The following is a 15,966-nucleotide window of genomic DNA, read 5'->3' on the forward strand; positions in this document are numbered from 1 at the left end:
ATAGAGTGGTTAACCTAAAAATTGTAAGGCTTGGTCATTTATGGACATGGTTTAGTGGTGGTTTTGGCACAGTTAGATTGATGGTTGGACTCAATGATCTTAAAGGTCTCTTCCAACCTAGACGATTCTATGATTTTCCTCCTAATGTCTCAATGTACAATGTGGGTCGAACAGCTCAACTTTAGGCTTCTAGTTTGGAAAACATTAAGCAGGCTTTTATTTGCCTTCTTATCACAAAGAAATGATACAATAACAAGAAAAACATAAAATTATGGGTCAGAGATTTTGGTGAGGTGACACATTAAAGTATTGATGAAAAGCAAAAGGCCAATTGCACAAAGAGTTAAATGGCAATTGTTTATTGTCCAACTTGGGGTGGGGAGGAAGGGTCTAATATTAAATCCGTAGAGCGGGAGCCCCTCGGCAGTCCATGCTGCTGCCCGTGCTGATGGCTTCTGTCTACCTGCCTTGCAGTCACGGGTACCAGTGGGAAAGGGACACAGTTAAAATGAGTTTTGCTTGGATTATCTCATGTTGGCTACTCCGCAGCTACTCTACAACAACATGAAGACATGACCTTGTTAATTACCTGGAATCATAGAATCATTTAGGCTGGAAAGTACCCTTAGGATCATAGAGTCCAACCGTACTTCCACAGATGCAGTTCATAAGCACAAGCACTTTTGTACAGACCTCTTTTTCAAAAATCAGAGGAAAAATCAAGGCCAGATCTCTTGTGCAGCTTCTGGTTATACAGCTGAGGGTGCACAAAAAGGACGCCGGCTGCGTTCTGCTACAAGGGAATTGAAGGGTTGGCAAGCAGAGCCACTCCTCTCCCACGCTGTGAGCAGCTACCCATCAGCCACATTATCTCTACCCCCAAAACTGAACATCCCTGTATCCCTAACAGTTCATTAACGTGATGTCGTGTGGCAAATATCCATTGCACAATGCAACTGCAAAATGGCATCGCATCGGTGTGAAGACAGTGGAGCTGGTTTTGATTCTAGAGCCTTGGCAACACCATACAACGGTCTTTTTTTGATCCTCCTAGGCTATTGTGGTGACAGATGGAGAGAGGATTCTCGGTTTAGGAGATCTAGGAAGTTACGGCATGGGTATCCCAGTGGGGAAGCTTGCTTTGTACACAGCTTGTGGTGGAGTTCACCCACAACAGTGTCTCCCTGTCCTGCTGGACGTTGGCACAGACAACGAGGTAAGACAGATTTTCATAAATCTGACAAGGGGGAGAAAGAATTGAGCTGAATGCTTAACCCAGGCCAGTTCCCTAAATGCGAAAGCAAGCCAGAGACATCCAAGATGAGACGATGGCCAGACCGGCACTGCAGGTAAGTGGCCAGGTTTCATTCCTGTTTGATGCTCAAGAAACTTTTACTGTTACGGGGAAGTGAAATAAACACTAAATAGCCTCGTGGTCCCCTGGCGAGAAGACTCAGAGCATTGCCAGTTGAAGCTGAAGGGTCAGCTCCACCTTTCAGCATGGCAAGGTGAGTTGAAAGGTTTTGTACAGGAAGTCCCAGATTTATTCTTCCTGTAGTAATTGCGAGAAAACAGGCAGACACTCGTGTCTGCGTAAGGTGACTGTATTCCAAAAATGGAGAATCCCCGGTGGGTGGTTTGGGAATGATTTAATTTCAGTGTTTTGTCAGATTGCACACTCTACTGCACACGATAACCAGACAAGAGGACTCCATCTGTTTGCAGATTTTTGCCTTATGACTCTGGCTCAGAGAGGCTGAAGTGCAACATTTTAGCAATGCCAGAAGGGACATCTGCGAGGATGCCTTTTTCAAACTGAATATCCTATAGTTATTTGTGATGGCCTGGGTTTGTCCATTTTTGTAAAATGTACTTGTGCCTCGCTTGACCCCGAGTAAGCCAAACACATGTTTCTTGAGAGAAATAACAAACCTGGGGTAGAAGAGCTTTGAGTTTGTGTATGAAGACAGATGAGTGCCAGCATTTTCAGACGTACCTATGCTCACTGGAAAGCCAGCTTTTCTGCACCTCTTTCACTCCAGCGCCAAGTGTCTCACACTGGATGCTTGAAAAGAATGAAAGAAAGCAAAATCAGTGGCCATAGATGACATCTGGGATGAGATTCCCAGTTAACTCTTTGGTCTGCGGTCGCAGGATTATTTTGTCCCTTTAGCACAGAAGCCTGTCATGGACTGGTGGGATACAGGGTATGTTCATCTCAGCCTGATCCGCAGTCTTTCCTGAAAAGTGGGAACTCTGAGTTTGGACCCTCTGAGGCTAAAGCAGGAATTAAGTCTCAGTCTTTCACTTCTTAGCATTTCCAGTCAATAGAACATTGCACTTGACTTTGGCTCCTTCATCTCTTCCTTTTCCTCCATGCTGGTCTGCACACCACTGTGTGTTGGCATGCCCTAAGCCCCCCAGCTGGAGCATCCCTCCAGAGGGACCCAGGTGGAAGTGCTTCCCCACCAAGCTTCTGACCACGCGCAACCATCTGTTTCTATCTCGGCATCCAGAGGAGACACTGAAATCCAAAGTGGCACCAATGATTTTTAGGCATCTCCAAGGGTCAGGCGGCATCAGAAAAAGAGACTCACCAGTGTCTTGGGCACTTTTGTTCTGCCCAAGATCAAGTGTAGCTTAGGTCTCCAGGAACTTCTCTGTGAAGGCGTTTTCCACATCTGGGATTAAGATATAGAAGTTGCTGTTTTCCAGCAATATCAACAATATAGTTCCTCACAAAATAAATAATTTGTTTATTTATTTAATGGCTTTCTCATGTACATAAACCCAGCTTAACCGAACCCTAAGCACATCCTAGGAGCATCCTGCCCCGCAAGTAACCTCATTTATCAGTGCAGAAATAAGACACCTCCTATAGGCATTCATCCCGTTCATCTCTGCCTGTCAATATATGTTGAGCCTTGGGTGACTGCGTTGCTAACGCAGGCATCTGAGGTAGGACGGAGTAAATATAGCAAGTCATATTATCTTTTTAGCATCACTTCCCAGCTTGTCTTTCTGACAGTCCATAATACTTCGTATACTCTTTCAGCAAGTTGCTCTCTTTTCAAAGCTTGGCATTTCTCAGCTTGCCTATGGGAGAATTTTGTACCCCATGAACCAGCCCCGGAGCACATGGCGCTGCAGGGGCAATCGGTGAAGCCCTGCAGATGGGTCTGCTTTCTGTTTCATGGCCCCGAAGAGTTAACGTATCAAACTCAGAGGAAGACCTCATTCATCTTTCCTTCTAAGGGAAAACAGCTGTGGCTGTAAAAACAGACCTAATTTTAGCATACCTGCCAATATATAGGGCCCATATGGCTGCAGAACAATAGGTGTGAGATGGCTCGTCCCCTTCTCACGTGGATGATTCAGTTCCTGAAATGGGAAGGGAAGCAGAGTTGCTTCGCGGTGACTCACGGAGGTGTTTGCCCACCTGTCTCCTGTCCTGTAATTTTCCCCAAAATATGTGTTGTTTCCGTGCTGACCCAGTGCTTTTTAGGTGGCTTAGGGGTCCTGGCTTAACACCTGCAGGACTGGTTGGAGGAATGGCCTGGGATTTTGTTCACAACAGGAGCCAAAAAATAGTCGAATCTGTTGTATGAAAAAACCTTGCCTTGACACCTGCAGATGACTGGAGGTGAGCTCTATGTAGGTGCAGGGCTTGGGAACATTTTGGTATCTGGTCACTGGTTCTGGTCAGCTCTGGGCTGTCACCTAAAGGTCTATATGACAAATGTCATTTCAGGTTACTTCAGGCTATCTTCTTTGCTCAAAGCACTGGTTATTGTCAACAGCTTTCCTGGTAACCTCAGTGCAAAATTAAGAACTGAATGCACAGTGAATACTCCCCACACGAGGTCAGTTTTGTTCACTGAGAGTGAGGCACCGTGGCAGGAGCCTTTGGTAGAGCTGGTCTGGGGATGCAGAGCTCTATTTCCTACGGCAGTCAAGAAGAGTTACATCCCTCTGACTTTATTTACACGAAAAGATAGTCCATAGCTTCTTATGGAAACACTTTCTGCTCAGGAGGAGCTGTGCGAGCTGGCCTTCGCTGCATAGTAAGTAAAATTAATATGCCTGCAAGAGACAAACTTTTTTCGGTAGGCTGGGACGTAAATCTCCGTCCATCTGTGGAAGAGAAGATGTCAACAGAATTGCTTTGTGTCCTAGGCTCTCCTGAGTGATCCACTCTATATTGGACTGAAACACAAGAGGGTTCGTGGGAAACAGTACGACGAACTGATTGATGAGTTTATGCAGGCAGTTACCAACAAGTAAGTGGGATTATATCCATGGCTCCTCTGGGCTGCTTCCATTTAAGAACAAATGTTGCAACTCGTGAAATAAACATTAGTATAATTGATCGTCCGAGCAAAGAAAGGTCATTTAAATGCAAGTCTGCTGGGTGGTCTACAAGCGACTCTTTGTGCTTGAGCACTCTGTGTCAAAAATATTTGTCTTCGGAGAACTGAAATGAGACTGACTATTTATAACCATTTCCTGTCCATATAGGCCGTAGGTGTCAAACTTACACCCTGCGGGCTGTGTCTGGCCTCCATCGTGCATTTATGAGCCTCATTCAGCATACTCAGAATCTAACTTTTGGGTTGTTTACATTTTGTAAAGGAAGTTTCTAGCTTTCACCATTGTGAAGGAGGTCATCTAACTGGAAATGGCACGTTGCTCCACAGGGTGATGTCTGCGTGAGGCTGCAGACTGCCTGTCTATCGCTTTGTTAAAAATAGGAGCTCCCCTGCTGGCATTTAAGTCCGCGGAGCGAGGCAGCCAGGATTACAAGCATTGTCCTTTTAATGGTGGGACAGACCGAGTGCATGTTTCCATTCTTGCTGAGTAGCTGGGCTGGGGGGGTCTCTGATGTACCAGGGAGTTTGATACGGGGAGAGCAGAACTGCAGCCTCAGCGCTGTACGTGCACCTCTTGCACTGCATTGAGTCCCTCTTTCCAGTAAGAAGAAAATACATTAAAAATCCCACGACTATCCGGAGACGTTACCACAAGAAGGAAAGTGAGAACAGCTGTTAAGGGAAAAAATAATAATATTTGGAAAGCCCCAGGTTCCTATGCAGCTTTTTCTGCCTCTCCTAAAGGTGTGGATGATATTGATACGGAGTGGCAGAGAGCTGCAGTCTGCGCCTGATTAACAGGCTGCTGCCTGCCTCTATGTCGTAGGGTCTTTTCTTCGCAGCTGAAGGAGCTATGTTTGCTCTTCCCTCTTCCTGCGTCTCCAGCCAGCTCTGTGTGTGTGTTCCTGCATAAATGGAAGGGAGTGGGTGGTACGTGTGTCATCAGCTCTCGGTTCGTCCTGTCTCCCTTGAGGTAGGAGGCATCACGTCCAGCGTCTAATGACAACACCTACCCGTCCACTGAGAAGCGTGTCTTTACGTACGGCCTGACTGCCCAACCGGCTGTGGGTGGAGGGATGTGGGAAACAGGGGCTGAAATGCTGAGGGCCGTTCAGTCACAGCTGACGAACCAGGTTTTGAGAGGGATGAGCGCATCACGGAGAATTTCAGCATCTGTTGATGCTCTGCGGTGGCTCTGTGCAGCGCTGTGCTGCGCCCTGTGCGTGCGCGACGCTGCTGTTAGGACAGGAGTCTCTCCTTTGCTGTTCAGCAGCACGGTGTAGACATGTCCCGTATGGCGCCCAACCAGTACATCAGCCCACCCAGCTGCAATTGCCCACTTACTGTGTGAAGGTACTTGTTATCAGCCAGTGCTGCAGCCCCTGTATCTGTGAGTATGAACACAATAACACTGCCCTGCCTGTTGGTTTAAAAATACCTAAGGGTGACTGCAGAGAAGAGAATTTTGTGTTTGTGCTCTGGTTTGTCCTTTATATTTGTTAAGAAAGCGTGGCTGAAATGTCACTTGATTACAGTGTAGTATTATATTGTGGGTTTTTGAAGGGGAAGAAATTCTTAGAGGCTGGAAAACTCGTGAAACACAACTAGGAAATCACAAGAGGCTTTACAAGTATAAAAGATTTAAGAGTTGTCAGGGTTGATTTGTGGGGTTTTTGTTTGTTTTGATTGTAGTCACTAATTAATCCTTCAAGGAAACTATCCCACTTCCTTCTGGCCAGGAGACCACAGGGGCATTGCAGTGTTGGTGTTGATGATAGAACAGGAACAATAGAATGAGACCCAGATAATGGTCTCAGCGACCACAAATTTGGCTCCGAGGTTTATGCTTGTGGTGTTAAATGCAGAGCTCATTGCACCCACTATTCCTGCGATGTCAGTGACAGGAACAGAACAATTTGCCTTTTCTGTGCTTGCTGCCGGAGAGGAAGGATTGGCTGTTATTTTCCTGTGTTTAGTTTACATGAGCTAATCTCCGCATTGAAGGGAGAAGACACTCAGCCATGAAACAATGAATTCTTATCTTGCAAGGAGGTGATGTCATGTCTAACGCTTTCGTCCGAGTACTGGGAATCAAGTTCTTGGGGCCTGTGTCCCAGCTTTTCTGTTTCTCTTAGCCGGGATGAATTGCTTGAACACAGTAAGCCCCCAAAACATTCTCTGCAAAGTGGGAGCTGGGAAATTCCACTTTGCAGTTCTCCACACACATCTGTAAAGTATTTGGAGATCCTTGAGTGAAAGGAGCTATTACCCTATTTTATCATCCTGACCACCAGCATACTTTAAAGCGTTGTTGGAGTATGATCCTCTGTGAGCTCTGGGTTGGTGAATAATCCCGCTATCAGCCTGGGTTTGGCCAACTGAGATGAAACAGATTCATTTGGTCTCAAATTTCCACTGGAGTGACTGGATGCAACCCAGTAGGAGCTCTCACTTCTGATAGGAAAGGAAGCAGAAATTGTCCAGAAGGTCAAGAACACGCTGCTTTATTGTAGCCTGCTTCCGCGTGTGAGGAAACCTGTGAGTACGAACTCCTGTCATCTTCGGTCTGCTGTGGTTTCTTATGCAAGTCTATAATGTCACACGCAAATTCAGTTATTTGGGGAGGAAACTTTTGGGTTGCCACAAATCTCTTGCAATTTGGGGGTTTCCTTTTCAGCTTGATGTTCATGCAGAAATTCCGTCAGCTTCCTGAGGGTGCTTCAACTGCTCATGGAAACCATTTGTCAGTTCCTCTGCAGGAGTACCTCCCACCCTGTCAAATCACTGCTGGCTCAAGGGACGTTTGTCACTGAAGTGGAATGTGTCAGAGCCCACAAGAAAGCCAGGGGAGTGAAGATTTACTTTTCTAATGGAATAATAATATCAAACAGATGTCAAATTTCTATAGCTGGAGACCCCTACAGTCGGCAGAAAGGGCTCCTGGTCTCATAATAGTCACCTCGTAATGAAACAAAGAGTGCATCAGAGACTTCAGAGTTAGCACGTAGAGTATTTTGAAATAAAGTGTGACTTCTGGGCAATTTTAGAAAGAAAAGCCCTTCCTGATACACCTGGATAAATTTCTGCACTTTCCTGCTGCCTAAACTTCCATTCATTACTCTGTCACCTAAAACACATGAAATGACTGAGCTCGTTAACAAGAGCTCCGAACCATGCATTTTTCTCCTCTTGGGAGGCAAATACATGCCAAATTTGACCCGCTGAGCCTTGCCTATGACTGAATGAAGCAGCCTGACAAATTGCTGTTTTCTCACAATGAGTAATATGCTTTGTATGGGAAAATACACTGCTTCGGTTTTCCTTCTCCTCAGTTTCCATGGCAAAGGGCAAGTCAGTCTTATTCTTGAACTGGTACGTTTTTGTAGGCTGGAATAAAATATTCACCCAATGTGTCCGAGGTTCATAATCAGAATAACCCACAGGATTTCTGGGGCTTGCCTGTATGAGCAAATTCAGGTTGAAATCAAAATGGGATGGGAGATGAGTTGTGCTGGGGCGTGTTCTCTGGCCTCTGCAGAGCTTCAGCCCAGCCTCTTCAGTAACAATATTGTTTAATCTTCAGACTCTCTTTCAAAGAAAACTACCACTGGAAATTTCTTTCCTCCTTTTTCTCCTAAACTAGTGTAGAAGCTGGTATAGAACCATTCCTTATCTGATATGAGACCCTCTCTCTCGTTCCATTTGCTACTTCTGTAGTTTCATCATGCAGTGACAGCGCAGCTTGGTAGCTCCAGCAGACACTCCAGAGGCGTTGATGGATGGCCTGTTCCCGAGCTCCAGCCTCCTTTCTGAACGCTGGCCTCAGCCTCTTGCTGGGAGATGCTGAGCGTGCAGCCTGGGACTCCGCGAGAGGCACCTCCACGTGCCAGCAAACCGTGTCGCAGAAGGCTCATTAAGTTGTCATAATTTCACTACCCTTTCCTTTTCCATCAGTGCTTATTAACAGGGTGACCAGGGAAACAGAAGCTTCCTATCAGCCTGTGCCGTATGGCAGAGCACAGAAGACATCAGTTTCTCAAAAGGGGAGAAGAAGGGAAGTATCTCTTGCTTGCTTGGGCTTATTTTATACCTGATTGCCCAATCCCTTCCTGGTACTTTTACCAACAAACATACCAAGTCAGGTCCCATGTGTTCTCAACAAGCACAGTCTGCTCCACAACAAGCTGCCTCTAGATATTTATTCAGGTGCTATAGTTAACTTGGCTAATGGATCTTGAACGACTAAAGTCTTTAGACACCAGTGGCCTCCACAAAGCCCTTGCCTAATACTGTTAACACCTAAAGTCCCTCAGCATCTGTGTGTCTGCTATGAGATCTGCACACCATCACCAGTGCTCTGGCACGGCTGACGGTATAGACTGACTCCAGCCTTCAGGGCAATACAAGGTGGGTATTCTCCTTGCCCATCTGCCCCAGTTGCCATACCTGGATGGACTCTGACGCCACCCAGAAAGAAGAAGCGATGGTGATGGGAAGAGCCACCCCCCTGTCCAGTGTCCTGACTTGATGTGGGATGACATCACAACAACCCCATGCAGCGCTACAGGCTTGGGGAGGAGTGGCTGGAAAGCTGCCCGGCAGAAAAGGACCTGGGGGTGTTGGTGGACAGCTGTCTGATTATGAGCCAGCAGTGTGCCCAGGTGGCCAAGAGGGCCAATGGCATCCTGGCCTGTACCAGGAATAGCGCCATACAGCAGGACTGGGGCAGTGATCGTCCCCCTGTACTCAGCACTAGTGAGGCCCCACCTTGAACATTGTGTTCAGTTTTGGGCTCCCCACTACAAGAAAGACATTGAGGCACTGGAGCATGTCCTGAGAAGGGCAATGAAGCTGGTGAGGGGTCTGGAGCACATGTCCTGTGAGGAGCGGCTGAGGGAACTGGGGGTGTTCAGCCTGGAGAAGAGGAGGCTGAGGGGAGACCTTATCGCTCTCTACAGCTCCCTGAAAGGAGGGTGTAGTGAGGTGGGGGTCGGTCTCTTCTCCCAAGTAACAAGGGATAGGACAGGAGGAAATGACCTCAAGTTGTGCCAGGGGAGGTTTAGATTGGGTATTTGGAAAAATTTCTTCACTGAAAGGGTTATCAAGCATTGGAACAGACTGCCCGTGGGAGTGGTGGAGTCGCCATCCCTGGAGGTATTTTAAAGACAGGTAGACGTGGTGCTGAGGGACATGGTTTAGTGGTGGATTTGGCAGTGTTAGGTTGATGGTTGGACTTGATGCTCTCCAAGGTCGCTTCCAAGCTAGATGCTTCTGTGATTCTGTGATTCTATGAGCTCATCAGCCAGCTCCTCTGATCCGCTTTTAGCCACTGGATGACATGTAAAGTCAAAGAACAATATTTAGGTTTTATTAGCTTGATTTTCTGCTACTGAGGAATGATTGAGTTCCAGATGTGCTGCTGCAGGATCTCTGTGGTAATGGACTTTTATTACCTTGCCTTCAAATCCTTTGGGATAATGCATTTACAGATGTCAAAAAGCCCCCTGCCCTACGCTTTCTGTCTGTGCTTTCCACTTAAGCCATGGAATCACAGAATCACGGAATTTTCAGAGTAGGAAGGGACCTCTAGAGATCACACCAACACCCCTGCCAAAGCAGGATTGCCCGGAGCACATTACTCAGGACTGCATCCAGGCGGGTCTTGAAAATCTCCAGGGAAGGGGACTCCACACCCTCCCTGGGCAGCCTGTGCCAGTGCTCTGTCACCCTCACTGCAAAGAAGTTTTTCCATGTATTTGAATGGAACTTCCTGTGTTCTAACTTGTGCCCATTGCCCCTCGTCCTGTCACTGGGAAACACTGAAAAGAGCCTGGCTCCATCCTCCTTCAACCCACCCTTTAGATACTTGTACGCCATAATAAGGTCTCCCCTCAGCCTTCTTTTCTCCAGGCCAAAGAGTCCCAGCTCTCTCAGCCTTTCCTCATAAGGGAGATGCTCCAAGCCCTTCATCATCTTAGTTGCCCTTCGCTGGACTCACTCCAGCAGTTCCCTGTCCCTCTTGAACTGGGGAGCCCAAAACTGGACACAGTATTCCAGTTGTGGCCTCACCAGTGCAGAGTAGAGGGGGAGAATGACCTCCCTCGACCTACTGGCCACAATTAACGCAACTGGTTTAGAAAGATGTAGCTGGAGAAGATCTGTTTGGGTGGAAGGCAGGTGGTGAGGCTCCATTCCATGTTGTCTGCCAGAGCGTAGCTCAAGGCTACATCTGAGGGTCAGCGCTAATGTAGTTGCATCTCCTGCTTATGCCCTGCTCCCAACAAAGCTTCTACCTCCAGCTGCAGTTGTTCCTCAGACCCACTGCAAGGACGATGATGTCATTTTGCATAAAAACACAAGAATTGCCATAGCAGCCATCAGTGCTGGTCTCAGTGCTTGGAAGTCCTGAGACATGCTGCACAAAAGAGTTGGTTGCTTTGGGGGGGGGGGGGGGGGCGGGTAGGGGAGAGGCTCTTTTGCTGCCGTCAGGACTATAATGAAGATTGACTACGATTTTTCGAGATTTTTTTCCCCAAGGGCTTTGTGATTGATCTGGGCTGGATCTTGCCATCTCTAACAGTAGCTCATGGCAGATGCCCTGGCATATGACTAGGAACAAGCAGCAGACAATCCTTGGCACACCCCCCAGCTTCCAGTAATCCGAGATTCGGGGATTTCCCGCTACCTTTGTGCTTCAAGGGTCGCTTGCATTTAGCGCTCGCCGAATCCGCAGCAGGCTCTGTGCCTCAGAGCGCGGTGGCTGTGTTGATGTTGGCAGAAAGCTAACGAGACTCCTACCCAACATTAGAAATTGTCTGCGGTCTAAGAAGGTGGTGAGGCAGGCAGCAGTTCCTGTCGGGTCCACGATGCGGTTCCCTGGCATGGGATTTCGAAACCCAGGACCTAGAGCTCTACATTTCGTATTGCCTATAATATAAAAGGCTACAAGGTTTTTTTTTGCAAAACTCCCATCTGTTGGCTCAAAAGCAAACGTTCTAGCATCAAAGCAGTTGCATTTTTGTCTCACTCATGGCGACCATCGTAACTGCTGCATCTGCTGTAACAGTCATGACTCCTGTTGTGGATCCTTGGGTCCAGCTTTCACCGTGCTGTGATTGTCTGACAACCAATGAACCTCACCCATGACATTTTAAAACAAAGTGACAGATGTGATCATGTTTTCCAACTTACCTCTTCATCTCTCCTTTTAACACTAGTAGAACTCTTTAATGAGTGACAGACGTAGTGCACATCACAGTACTGAGTGAGGCTTCGAAGGGGTTTTTTCAGCGGTTTCAGAACCGGAAGGTCAACTTTTATTTTAATTGACCAAAATTTTAGTTTTCATTGTCAGTTTTTTAAGGGAAACCTTGCCTTCCTCTTAGCTATGTGGAAGTATTAAAAAATTAAAGGCTTTTTCTGATGTTAAGTGTAACATCTGTGTGCAGCCTGTAAGCACACGAATGTTGCAAACTCTTCCGGCAAGGACTAGCGCGCGTGCCTGGCCCCATGCCTCCCAGTAATAAACCCCTCTTGCTGTTGTCTCTTTACCTATCTGGGTTTCCTCTTCTTGGCCAGAAACACAGACAAATATGCAAACAGCGCAATCCTGACGTGAGCTTTCCCAGACGTGGAATACAGTAGAAAAGCCTTTGCCTTCTGGGACGTTCTTGTGCTTTTGTGTGACCTGCCTCGTGCCAAGAGCCCCGGAGGGGCTATCGGCGGACTCAGAGGTGTGAAGGAACTGGGTCCCCAGTAACAAGAATGAGCCTGGGCCTGGCGCCCTCTTTACGTGGGATGAACAAAGGTACTTTTTCCCTCTAAGCCTCTTCTTAGCTTGGTGCCAGTGTTTGCTTATTCAAGGTTGCGGGTGCTGTCTCTATTTCTAATGTAGATGAAAGCGTATCTCGCTCTGTGCCTTGAGTCAGCCTTGGCATCAGGTGGGACGACAGCCTGGTGTTCTGCCGCTCTTGTTTGTGAAGCCACACTTTGCAAAGACTTTACGGCAACAACTTGCCTTTGCTCTCTGACTGCCCCCGCTGGCCCCGGAGCCCGTTTCTGCCCGCCTGAGGCACACTCGGGCAGGACCCCGTAAGGCTGCAGAGGCACAGGGGTGCTTCCCCGTCATACACAAGCAAAACGCAGATTCTTAGGTCGCTGCCCTCATCCTTTCCAGGCGCAAAGCGAGATCCTGGTTGCGCCGGAATGAGGGAAACGCTTTGCTTGCTTTGAAGCTACTTTTTTTTCTAGTTACATCTGTACTGGTAAACAAGAGAGGCCAAAGCAATTTTCTGGTCGTAAGGCCAAATGTCATCGTGGTTGCTGCTCCTATCCATACCGCTTCGCCTTACCCATACCGCTTAGCTCTCTTACCACTATAAAGCCACAGGCAAACCATCATCTCTTGAGGTAGTGCCTGACCAAACTGGCCCCTAGCTGTTGCCAGGAGTTGTGTGGCAGAGCACTGCTGGTCCGACCAAAGCCTGCCAAGGGTGATGCTAACAATTTCACAGTAAGAATGGCCTCGGGGCACCGGCCAGACTCAGGTGCTAGTGGTGTTTAACTTGCTAGAGTGGACTTTGGTTCTCCAGTCCTGAATGCTGATCACTTACCAAGCACAATTTTTTTCCGATCGTGGGCTCCACAAATCTTATGGGAAGTTTCATTTGGAAATCAGAACTTTGGTTGCTGACGTACCAAGCAACAGTAAGAAAATCTCAAGGACGAGGGCAAGGACAATTTGGTTTTTCTCTGCCTGGTTTTATCTAAGACTACAAGTAAGAGTTGCAGTGCATGAAAGCAGATTCCGTACATCGTGAATGACTGAAAGCAGCGCTATAAAACACTACATTCAGACAGGGTTTGGAACCTCCTCCCTGTGATTCTTTCCATAAAGGAACTGGACCTTCTTACAATTATTATTTTTTTTCATACACGTAGGAATGTTTTATACTCCATGTTCACAATGAACAAAAATGCCCTTATGATACTGGTCTGCGAAAGTGCTGCACGGGTCCTCAGGCCACCCCTTGAAATTCTGACTTGCGCAGTTTTGCTCAGATGCTTCTCAAACGGCAACTGCTGCCTCATGAATTTTTTCCTCTCTGACCTTGAGGCTTATAATGAGTCTGGACGAACGCATACAAATGAGGATGAAAGAACCAAGTTGCACAATGAGATTGTTCAGGCAATTGAGAAGTCTCTTGAATAAAGAAGCTAAAAGCAATGTAATCAGGAAAACATCTGCCTCCCTCTTCTGGGATTCATGCTTTTTTGTACCACGCTTTGGGCTCATCCAAGAGAGATGTGTATCATCCTCTACAGGGGATACGGACTTTACCAACAGCATCTTTCCTGTTAGCACAGCCCAGAGATCCCATGTAGCTCTAGGTTGATAGTAACAGTACCGCAACAACAGTACGGTGATAAACAACGCGGGAATCCTATGCTTGTTTGTTTTCCAGGAAGTGGAATAATTTCTTAATAAAGATTTTTGGGTGATAATTTATGCAACAGACTTGTAATATTGTTTAGCTCCCGGAGTTATCCTTCATTAGGGTGACATTCATATTATTATTTTGATCAATAGTATATTGTTTCATTAAAAATCCGGTTTGTGCAAAATTTGCTAGGCAAGATCTAAAGATCAGACTAAAATGAGTGTTTGGGGCCATTCTGTAAAGCTTTTCGCAGTGAGGCTATTTTTCCAGGAAGGTTTCTGCAATGCATGGGAGAGAAAGCCAGAATTCAGGGCATAATTATTTATGGCACAAAATGCCCAAATATGCAAACTGATGAGACAGCAATATAATATTTACCATGAAGGACTAGTGGGGTTTTTAATGAGGAAAAACTGACAAAGTGTATCTTTTTGTTTCCAGTTCTATAAAATGGCTAAATTAATTCCAGAGATGGTAGAGAACAGGGTCCCCAGGTGGTGGTCTGGCAGCCAACAGCAAACCAGGAGACATGGTGAGGGTATTAAATAATGACTCTTGTAGTGTCACCAGTTACCAGACAGAAGTGAAGAACTGGTTTTCAGAGAGAAATTAGATTCAATGTTTTATCTGACAAAAACACGCAGAGCCTTCAGCAAAAGGTATCAGGGATTGCACCGGACATTAACCTGCCATACAAGGAACCAGTACAGCAAAGTTTGGCTTGTAACTCCAAAAGGTCTCATTTTTGCCAAAAAGTGTGAATGTGTTGTAGTGGTTGAGGAGTAAATGTTAAGACTTTACTCTGGATGACATTTGGTGACCATAAAAGACTTTGTTGTTATAGTCTTTCCCCATTTCTATCCAGCATGTCTGAATCTGTTCAAAACCGCCTCTATCCGAGAGGTACAGAAATGAACCGTCCAAGCCTCCTCTTCCACAGCCTGCAAATGTAAGAATTACTCATGCTAATGGGAAAACTTCGGTTCCACAAGGAGACATAGGCCTGCAGAGATCCCAAGAAGTGCACACTTCAGTGTGCCCAAAAAGAATGGGAACACCTTTGTTCCCCCTTTGGGAACACCTTTGATCGGAAGATCAAAACCCACAACCTTCCTTTATTGAAAGGGGAAGAACGAACTGGGGAATGGAAGAAACCAAACTGGAGATTGGCACTCGCTCTGTTTCAATGTACCTTCTCTGTCTGAAATCCTGATGGTCTTCATTTGAGCTTTCCTTTTAGATAAAGGCAATTAGATCCTGGGTGTTTAACTATTAATGTCCCAAATGCCAAGAAGATGATAGAATGCTCTAGAGAAGGTGAGTCGTTGACAGTCAGGATGAGATTACTGGAGGGAGACGACCTCCGCTGGCCATGCCTTTCCTGGACTGGAAAACATTCAGTCCTGATGTGACCTGCTGCTCTTGGCTTCAAACTCTCCTTCAGGCTCAGAGCTGAGAAGTTAGGAGATGAGTCATGTGGACCGGTCAAAGCATGGAAGAATCTGTGAGAACTGGCTACGAGCCAAGCGACCTGACCTCGGGAGCATCTTCCTACCACAGCAGTTTGCAAGATCTCTCTGCAGAGCCACCTGCAATTCCAGCCACAAATTTAAGGATATTTAAATGTGGCAAAGGGGATCTTCAGAAATCCCCGTTCAAATACTCACTTTACAATCACTTTTTCGAAAAAGAGGCATCCTGCACCTAGAGACAGTGAGCATGGTGTAAGTGCTTTAGCGTGTACTAACCGGGACTGCATTCGTATCAGATATCTCAAGTTAAGCAGACCAAAATTTCTGAGCTGGTTAGACACTAAAAATTATTCCTCCAACAATAAATCAGTAATTTTGGTTTCTTAATGGAAATTACAATGCTTCCAATGAAATACAATAATTGTACAAGATCAGTTTTGTCAAAATCTGGTTTTCCTTTTAAAAATATTATGATGGGGGGAGACTGGCCAGTATATTTCATTCCATCCTGAAGTATTTCCGTGTACCCTGATAGGTACCACTTGGATAGCATACACAAGAGATGGAGTGGGGCAATTCCTATAGAGAAGATCAACAAAGAAATTGCAGACTTTGAAGGACAGCAGAGCATTGCAGTTGAGAGGGTGATAAGCCAGTGACCTAGGGTGCATGACGTGTACTTAA

General features: G+C 46.5%; 1 protein-coding gene across 1 annotated transcript in view; it reads left to right on the forward strand.

Moving 5' to 3' along the window:
• ME3 (malic enzyme 3) overlaps positions 1-15,966 on the forward strand; it is a 133,902-nt gene that overhangs the window by 95,027 nt on the left and 22,909 nt on the right. The window contains exons 5-6 of the mRNA XM_082479389.1: positions 1,055-1,216; positions 4,177-4,280. Coding sequence (XP_082335515.1) covers positions 1,055-1,216; positions 4,177-4,280 — 266 coding nt within the window. The remainder of the gene's footprint in view (positions 1-1,054; positions 1,217-4,176; positions 4,281-15,966) is intronic.

This window comes from Vanellus vanellus (genome assembly GCF_965231255.1).
Source record: "Vanellus vanellus genome assembly, chromosome: 1".
Classification (NCBI taxonomy): Eukaryota; Metazoa; Chordata; class Aves; order Charadriiformes; family Charadriidae; genus Vanellus; species Vanellus vanellus.